The sequence below is a fragment of the Tenrec ecaudatus genome, chromosome 2 (genome assembly GCF_050624435.1).
Source record: "Tenrec ecaudatus isolate mTenEca1 chromosome 2, mTenEca1.hap1, whole genome shotgun sequence".
Taxonomy (NCBI): domain Eukaryota; kingdom Metazoa; phylum Chordata; class Mammalia; order Afrosoricida; family Tenrecidae; genus Tenrec; species Tenrec ecaudatus.
The window spans coordinates 156,152,557-156,162,343 of NC_134531.1; the positions used below are offsets into that span (position 1 = coordinate 156,152,557).

General features: G+C 42.9%; 1 protein-coding gene across 1 annotated transcript; it reads left to right on the forward strand.

The window, feature by feature from the left end:
- The first annotated feature begins 570 nt into the window (after positions 1-570).
- SCGB3A2 (secretoglobin family 3A member 2) lies at positions 571-3,906 on the forward strand. Its single transcript, XM_075543151.1, has 3 exons — positions 571-625; positions 3,096-3,295; positions 3,883-3,906. The coding sequence occupies exons 1-3, from the start codon at positions 571-573 to the stop codon at positions 3,904-3,906; spliced, it is 279 nt and encodes a 92-aa protein (XP_075399266.1).
- Positions 3,907-9,787: the final 5,881 nt, after the last annotated feature.

Sequence of the window (9,787 nt, forward strand, 5' to 3'; positions counted from 1 at the left end):
GTTCTGATGTAGACGGATGAGGCAATCTGCTCTTCTTAAGATGTACAGTCTCAGAAACACTACCCAGGGTTGCTATGAGTTGAAATGGACACAATGGCAGTGGCTCTCACCGCGAGATGGCTTCTCTAGCAGGAGAGTTCTCCACACTTTAAAGGAGCAGACATCTGGGGGGAAACATTGGAACTTTTGTTCCTTGGAACTCAATATAAAGCTTTCACTTATTTTCAAGGCAAGGAAAAGACTCTATGTTTTCTGTCTTCATCTCAGGGCTTGTGTAAGACAGATTTGAAAATGCTTCTATTTAGTGTCTTGTTTCTCGTGGGAACATGAGGGAAAGTAAATTAAAATCTCCAATTTGTTTAATGAGGAAACATGACCTACATGTTCTTCTTGGGTGTGGTGAGTCAAGTGTTGGTGGTTGAAATTTACATTCTTGTTGGGTGTATAAATATCTGTACGTGCATAAATAGCTTTCACATACCGTGTGCCAAGTGTAAATTACTGGCTCAGGAATTGTCTGGATTTTCCTCTTCAATTATAAACTCCAGGTAAATATCACAGACACCTATCATGAAGCTGGCTGTCGTCTTCTTGGTGGTGACCATCAGCATTTGCAGTTACTCTGGTAAGGCACCTGGAATATGTGATATTTCTTCCCCTCTCTGTTAATAGGAATGTACCTAGGCCCACCAATGGTGAACCTGGTAGGTCTAGCAGAGGGCTTTCTAGAACCATGGAATAGCAAGAATGGCAGGGATTTCTGATACTGCCCACTACCAAGCTCTAACTCAATACAAGTTCCTCTCCTAATGCATTCTATGTAAGAAGTTAGCCAACTCCCACTGAGGGTCAAGACAGCCCATTTTCATTATTGCTTGCCATCAGTTTTCCTTAATCTTGGATCAAAATTGAACTTTGTAACCTCTTTCTTTTGTATTTTTGTAATTATGTGGAGTCAGCCACTCACTATCATCTCCAACCAGTAAGTTCTCCTGAGGCAAAACTACACTAATCTATTCCACCACTTAATAGATATTTCATGAGTGACTATAACCTGGTTGATACTGCATAAGTATGGAAAGATCAAGCAGGCATGAATCCAACATAAGTATTCCTCGGTCTGATGGGGAAATATAACTCATATAGAAGTTTCCAGAGTACTAGATGGATGCAAATGGAAGGGAGACAGGCACATACGTTTCTCTGTGCATATTGAGGACATGCAGGCTCAATTTCCAGGTAGAGGGCTAGAGTATGACTTCCTGGAGGCGTGTGGAAATGGATCCATTCCTTGTGGGAGGTGTTTTTGTAGCTGGGAGGAAGCTATATTTGGGAGCATCTGAATAACACTGCGTGATGAGCTCTGTTCATCAGAGAATGGCAAGCCTTCGCGCATATGCAGAGAAACCAACGTTTCTAAAGTAGGAAGTACACAGATTGATTCCAAGAAAATATGCGCTTCTTCCCACACAGCTTTGACCTGTGCTTCTTACTGGGATTTGGGAAAATAGATGACTTCACTAGTGTGGGTTGTGTTATTGCTCTTTAGTATCCAGGGAGCTACACTGTAAGGAGGGTGGCCACGCATCAAAAGGCAGAAAGGAGCTAAGCGTCCCCTATGCAAAAGGAAAGTTCGGACTGGAGCGGAGTGGTGGAAGGTGAAGGGAAAAGGGGCACCCAGGTGCCAGTGTGAGGGTTTGAATGGGGAAATTAAGAAAGGAATCTAAAAGAACATGACTTATGACAGGACCATAACCAGGAGGCTATCTATCCCTGTATGTGCATGCACACATGTGTTTCTATGTATGTACATGTTTCTGTAAAATTACATATCACACATATTTTCCCAAGCTCTCCTCTTTATGTCTTCGAGACTCACCTCTTCCAGTTGAGAAGAGTCTAAAACCAAAGGTGGACACTGTAATTGTTGCATTTAAAAGGGTCGCTAGTTGCCCATTGCCCCCAAGGCAAAGATCCAAACCTTGGTTTGCCCTTCTGGGCTTTCAGAATCTGATCTCATTGGTTTTGCAGACTCAGTTCATTGACCTTTTCCTTCCTGCCATGCTTTACTGGGGTACTGTGCTCCTGCTCCTGTGGTTGAAGACCCCCCACTCTGTGTAAGCACTGTCATTAGAACATGTCAGTGCATTTGTTAACCCCATTCCAGAAAGGTTGCTCTGCTTTTTACCTTGTGGTCCTGGTGTTTGCCTAAGACACAGTGTCATCAGCACATTTTCTGAGGAAGCTCCTGCAATACCCCTCCACAACACTCTTCCGCGTTAGAATCCATCATCCCCTCCTTTGTCTATCAACAAGGCAATGATCCTTAATGCTAGCACAGCACATGCTGCCTTATAGTCTTCTTTGACCTTGATTGACTACTTATCTGTGTGAGTTCTCAAAGAGGAACATCTGGCCTTATTCTCGATGTATGTGTAGCAATCTGCACAGAATGGGTGTCTTTGAATGTGGAATTCAATTGAATTAGTTGAGAGCAATTGAGTCCTATGCCCCAGTGGAGTTCTATGATGGGGTCTTTCATTTGGCCTACAAGCTGTGGGCTGTGGAACCAGAATGAGACTCCCATGTTTAAAAGTAGCCAACTGCACAGCACAGGCCAACTCAACCAACTGCCAATATTTCCTGAGTAGTTACTACATGCCAGAGTCTGTTCTCAGCATGGGGCGCAGCTGTAAGCCCCACATCGTTTTTCTGTTCACAGAATCGACATTCCAATGGGAAGGTAGAGTACATAGTAATGACAGAGTTAGTGTTTTAAGTAATGCCTGGACTCTGAAGCAGAAAGACCAGAAAGAACGAGAGGGGGTTACAGCAGCACTATCTTAGAGTCCACGATCATCATAGTCCTCTGTAGGAGGCAACCCCCGAGGGCAAGTGAAAGCTGTGAGGAAAAGCAAACATGCAGCTCTCCGAGGAAAGCACGTTTTAGAGAGTTGGAACAGCGGTGCTAAGACCCGGAGGCGATGTCTCCCTGGACAATGAGCATCAGAAGGCTGGAGTGAGGCTCATGGTGGGCACCTGGCAATGGGGAGGCAGAGGCGCCCGGTTCACTTGCCTTCTCTGCTGTTCTGCAGCAAGTGCTTTCTTCTTGAAGCCAGCCCTCCCTGTGAAGGATGTCTTACCCTCCTTACCTCTGGACAACCTGCTCTCCTTCGATCCACTGAAGCTTCTTCTGAAGACACTGGGCATTTCCGTGGAGCACCTGGTGGAAGGGCTAAGGAAGTGTGTGAATGAGCTGGGCCCAGAGGCCTCGGAAGCCGTGAAGAAACTGCTGGTAACTATCGATCTGGGATCTGGGGGTTCCTCTGTCCCTGGGGGAGGGATTAGTCTCCAAGAGTCACCCCTTTCCACATCCCACTCCCATCTCCTCCTGTCCACACTTGTAACCATAACTGACTGTCCTCACAGCAAGTTCCCAGGTCCTGGAATCTCAAGGAAGAGTGTAGCGTCTACATTTCCACAAGTATTTTGTGGTATAGTTCGGGTGTAAGAGCCTTAGTGGTATAGTGGTTTCACATTGGGATGCTAATCTTAAGGTCGGTAGTTCAAAACCACCAGCCACTGTGAGAGACCTTAAAGACTTACAGTCCCAGAAACACACAGGTGCAGTTCTGTTCTGTCCTAGAGCCACTAGGAGGTGGCCTCAACTCTGGGGAAATGAGGGTTTTGTTTGTTTGTTTGTTTTTTGGTCTTTTGTTAGTGATGGCTCTCCCAGTTACCGGCTCAATGATTCTGGATGAGATCTCAACACTGAGATTTTGCTTCCCTGTCAGTGATCTGCTCACTGAGTGAACATAGTTGGGAAGGTGCTGGTTCTGGGCAGGTGGCCCTTGTTTTGACTGCTGTCTTTCTACTTTTCAGGAGGCCCTGTCACACGTGGTGTGACAGCAGGAGGCAGCGAGCATGGAGGAGGAGGGGGGAGAAGGATGATGCTCTCCTCCCTGGCTGAAACTCTCTTCTATCGAAATAGACACTGAGCATCCTACAATCCTACAATGTAGTGGCCTCCAAAAATGAATAAAGCAATTAAATAGATTTTCACTTGGTCTTAATTTCATGTCTGGGGGTTCTATTAAAAAAGATCTAACTAGATAAAATCTCTCTTGGTCAAAATCCTAGATAATGCAGCAATTTAAGTAGGACGTATACTCTCTTCTGGCTCGCTCCTGTGGAGTTCCTAGGTAATGCATTTCAACATTTGGCTGTTAGCTGAAAAGTTGGCTCTTTGAACCTACCCAGAGGTGCCTAGTGAGACGGGATAGGTGGCCTTCTTCTGAAAGACGCCAGCCATTGAAACAATGCGAGTTCGGTTCTGCCCTGCAGCACATGAGGTCACCCTGAGCTGAGCAGAAGCCAGTGGGGCTGGTTTTGGTTTCCCTTACTTTCATCTCTGGGCTGGCTGTACCACATGCCTTCATTTTCGTTTTAAACCAAGCAATGTTTCCAAATCTCCCACTCTTCTAATTTCCAACTTTTAATGATATTTTAAAAACCTAAAATGAAAAGGAAATATCAAAGTATTGCCTGATAAGACTAGGGTCTTAATAGCTTGATGTGGAGTTGACTTCACTAGGCCGCTAGTTTCCATTCAGTTTATCCTGGGACCACTGAATAGTATTCATACCAGCCACATATAAGGTCACTGTGAATTGATGTCAACTCAATGGCAGGGATTTGGGTTCACATATAATTACATGTATCCCTAAATCTGAACACACGTGTGTGTGTATTTTTATATATTTCTACATGGAAAGGTAACTTTTATTTCCTTCCATGAAATATGGAGAATTATTCTTCATAGTTTGAGGTGTATTTTAAGACATTTTTGTGAACATTTACAGGCGTGCATAGGTAAAGGATGGGTCACACTGTATTTAAATTGCCATCTACATACATTCTTCAGTGTTTCTAGTAATACCCATATTACAAAGACTGCCACTGTAGACATCCATCGGCTTGTGTTTGTGTACTCTCTGAGGTTTATCTTTTTCAAAAAAATCTTGGAAGTGGAATTGCAAGGCCAAGATGTTTGTAAGGTTTAATACTTTCATAGTCCCTTCAGACTTTTCCAATAGGAAGAGAAATGAGGCTCTGAGGGGATGGAGATCAGAACACCCATCCCCAGAGGCAGGTTTGGGGTTTCAGGATCAGGCCTAGGCTATGATTGTTCTGCCTGCCATATCAAGCTCTTATTATTGTGTGAGGGCAGCTCAGGAGATGTGATGGTCAAGTCATTTGATGTCTGCTCGCCATGGTTCAGGGAGGTAATAGAAATGAACAGATCTCAAAAAACAAAAACCCGTGCCGTGGAGTCCACTCTGACCCGTAGTGACTGCTGAAGATAGGATGAATCAGCCCCTGTTGTTTTTCCACATTGTAACTCTGTATGGGAGCAGACAGCCTCTCCTTTCTCCCGCAGAGCAGCTGGTCACTTCTAACTGCTGACCTTGGGCTTAGCAGCCCAGCACGCAGCCCACTGTGTCCCCAGACTTCCTAACAACAAACAGGTAAATAAAATGTAAGTGCTTCGTGGTTCTGTATAGAGAGGAGCCAGGTGGATAGCTCGCAGACCGTTGAGTCAGATTGAAGACGGCAGGTGGCGCTCAGGGGCTGTTAATGACTTCAAGAGGAATACTAAACTGGATGAGACATAACACCTTCCATTGCATTGAAGTTTTCACTAGACTCACAATTGAATGGAAATTATCTGACTTTCTTTCTCATAATTCCATTCTAGAAACTGCCATTGGTTTCTTTGGCATTTTTCTTTTATAAAGTACCTCTTACCTCTTTCTTTCTGTGTCCTTCATTAAGTAGTTATGTATCTTTATCAGATGAGAACTGTTTCCTGATTCGATTATGGACATGACAATTGTAACATATATTTTTATTTACTGTCATATCTATATAGAAGCCAGGCTCGCACTGTTGGGTAAGTCCTGGATGGCTCACTGCCAAATGGGTGGTTCAAACCCACCAGCTCCTCGGTGGGAAATGACAAGGCTGTCTCCTTCCCTAAAGGTTTACACTGTAGGATTCGGGGCCCACCCTTAATCCGAGCTCCAAGCTAGGAACAATTAGTTTTTAGGATATGGCCCTGCTCAATACTCGCGTTCATGAAAGAGACATAGCAGACAGGAGTGCTATAGCCAAGCATGCTGGAGATAGTAGATGGCTCCTGGTTATTAAAAAGCATATCATCAGGGTTCTTAAAGACCTATTTTCAAACAAGCAGCTATCTAAGTGAAACGTCAACTAAGGCTACATGGAAGAAGCACACAACATTTGTGATCCAAGGATTATAAATTTTACAACCCAAATCTGAAAGAGGGCATAGTATCCGAGATTAAATTGTGAGATTCTGGTGCGCACAGGCTATGGATGACAGTGGAAACCCACAAATATTTGCAAAATCTAGACAAGAATATGCCTCGGGAAATTTCCCTCTATCCATCATTGAGGGATTGGGAATAACCTGGCTATCAGACAGAGTATTGGAGAGATGATTAAAGTAGATTTAAAGGAGAAATCTGACTTGAATGGTTAAAATCTTGTCAATTGATCTCCATTTTAACGCACTTTGTACTAGATATGGTTTTTAATATTTTCTGGGTTTTTTTCATCTGGGGTTTGGCTCTGATGTATTTTGTCTTTGTTGGTAGTCTTCTTGACTCTCTTCTGTCCTGGGGGGGGGCATGATGAGGGAGTTGCTGGGATAAGGGGGAGCTGATATCAAGGATTTCAAGAAGGAAGAAATGGTTTTGAAACTGATTATGGTAGTGATTGTACAATGCTGCATGTAGCGATTGAACTACGGAAAGGTATGATGTCTGGATTAGCTCCTAATAAAATGTTTTGGAGGAAAATATTTGCATTGTAATTTTTAACCTTATATAGGGTCACGATGAGTCAGAATTCATGAGTTGAAACCAACTCAATGAAAGTGGGCTTGACAAGTTGTTTTTAAAAATCTATCTATATTTGTGAGGAGTCTGTGGCATAGTGGTTAAAGTGCTCAGCTACTAACTGAAAGGTCATCAGTTCAAATCCACCAGCCACTCTGTGGGAGAAAGTTGTGGTAGTCTGTTTCTGTAAAGATTACAGTGTTGTACATCTGAAAGGACAGTCGTATAGGATCACCAAGATTTGGAATAAACTAGATGGTGATGGGTTTTATATATATTTCTTAATTTAAACAACACAGATTGAATAATGATCAAGGTATCTTTGGCATCAAGTATGCACTGATATAGTAGCCTTGTCCCAACCCACATGGATTGTAAATCTAAGGAAATGTTTAGGCATTATTCAAGCTAACACAGGTAAGTAGATACTTATAAATCACTATGAGAGATCAGGAAAAAAGAGCAGGTCTCTAATAATGGGAATAGTGATGTGGAGGTCCCTATTTTTTATTGGGTGATCAAGGGAGACCTCTCTGTAGTAGTGTCAATCTGGGTATAAAGTAATGAATAATACATCTTGATCAAAGAATATTCTAGGTGGAAGGCAGACCAAGGAGAACTTGATTTCCTCAAAGAACCGAACCAGTGTTTGTCTAACTGAAGTTCTGTCTCAGGAATAAATATGTAAGAGAGGGGCTGGGCAGGTAGATAGAGCGAGACTCATGCATTGAGTGCCACAGAACGGGCATTGTTTATCTCCTAAAAGCCAAGAGAGCCATTAAGGTGTTATGTTTGTGTTCTCCGTCTCTATGAATGACACAGCATGCATCCGGTTCAGCTGCTGTTGTTAGGTGATTGGCCAGACCCACAGGGACATTATGCACAACAGAGCAAAGCACTGCCCAGTCCTGCACCACCCTCACAATTGTTCCTAAGCTTGAACCCAGTGTTGTAGCCACTGTGTCAATCCAACTTGCCAAAGGCCTTCCATTTTACCAAGCATAAGGTCCTTCTCCAGGGATAGGTCTCTTCTGAAAACATGTCCAAACTATAGGAGATGAAGTTTCACCCTCCTTGCCTCTAAGGAGCACTCCGGCCATACTTCCAGGACAGATTGCTTTGTCCTTTTGGCAGCACACGGTACTTTCAATATTCTTCCCCAGCACCGCAGTTCAAACCCATCAATTCTTCTTGTGCCTTCCATATTTAAAGACCAACTTTCACATGCATATGAGGCAATTGAAAATACCATGGCAGGGTCAGGTACACCTTAATCTTCAAAGTACCATCCTTGCTTTCCAACATTATGAAGAGTCTTGGGTAGCAGATTTATCCAGGGCAATGTGTCTTTCGATCTCTTGATGACTGCTGTCAAGAGCCTTGATCGCGGATCCCACCAAGATAAAATCCCTGACAACTTCAATCTTTTCTCCATTTATAATGAAGTTACCTATTGGTCTTATTGTGAAGATGTTTTTTGGGGGGGTGCTGGAGTTTTAATCCATACTGAAGGCTGCAATCTCTGATCTTCAGCAGCAAGTGGTTTATTTTCCTCATTTTCAATCAACAAAGTTGCGTCATGTGCATGGTGTTGATAAGCCTTTCTCCAATCCTCATAACTCATTCTTTTTCATATAAGACAGTCTCTCTGATTTTCAGTTCAGGATACAGATAGAAAAATGGGATGAGGGGCTACAACCCTGACTCACACTTTTTCTGGTTTTAAATCACGAACTATTGGTCTGGAATTCCCACTCTTCTCAATGCTATCCATGGATTGTTAGTCCCATGATCAGTGCTTCTGGCTTGTCACGAGTTTACCTTCTCTTGGGCACAGGCATCAGCTTATCACCTATCCTTTTACCTTTCTGAATAGTTTCTTGACTCCTGCCACATTTTACCATCTGCACTAATGTTTCTCTTGTCCAAGTTATTTTCTTTTCTTGCAATCGCTTCTTAGCATGATTTCTGCTTCTCCTCTGGGCCCTCCATTCTCTTCTGTCCAAGTGAATGCTCTATGCTAATGATTAAATCCCTTCGGGCCTCTTTTGCAGTTTTCAGGGTTTAGAGAACAACGTCTTGACATGACCTCTGGGGCTGTAAAGACAACTTGCCTTTCTCTTTCTCTTCCCTCTTTGTTCTCATTTACTTTCCAGCCAACTTGGACTTTGCTGCTATACAGGGTGCCGTATATAAACCTATTGCAAATGCTATTCACTCATTGGAAATATATTCTCTCTTTTACTTGACATTCTTCCTCTTAGCCTTCAAATCTCTTACTTTTCAGATCCCAGGACAATTCTCATTTCTTTAGGGGAACCAAACAAGGATCTACATAGAACCCCCTCCCTGGGGCACGGACAACAGAAAAGTGGATGAAGAGAGAAATCAGACAGTGTAAGTGTATGAAAAAATAATAATTTATAAATTATCAAGGATTCATGAGGCAGGGGGCAGGGAGTGAGGGGAAAAATTTAGAGCTGTTACCAAGGGCTCAAGTAGAAAGAAAATGTTTTGAGAGTGATGATGGCAACAAATGTACACATGTTCTTGACACAATGTATGTATGGATGGATGGATGGATGGATGGATGGATTGTAAGAGTTTTACCCCAAAATAAAATGAGTTGTAAGTACCCAAGAAAATGATTGTTTTAGATAATAAAAATTAAATAAAAGGGCAACACGACAGCAATGGAATTACAATGTAGTTGTGATAACTTGTCTTAGAACGTCATATTTTTACATCTAAGCTCTAATTGAGGGGCACTGTGTGCTGTTTATCACCACACAGAAAATGTAGCAGGAATGAACTTCTTAGGGCTGTTAAGCTGCTTCCTAGTAACCCTGAAGCTACACTCG

Bases quoted from the DNA above. Each gene is read 5' to 3' on its own strand.
- SCGB3A2 (XM_075543151.1), top strand. From the start codon at position 571: ATGAAGCTGGCTGTCGTCTTCTTGGTGGTGACCATCAGCATTTGCAGT. The intron at 626-3,095 runs GTAAGGCACCTG...GCTGTTCTGCAG, and splicing joins CAGCATTTGCAGTTACTCTG to CAAGTGCTTTCTTCTTGAAG. The intron at 3,296-3,882 runs GTAACTATCGAT...TCTACTTTTCAG, and splicing joins AAGCCGTGAAGAAACTGCTG to GAGGCCCTGTCACACGTGGT.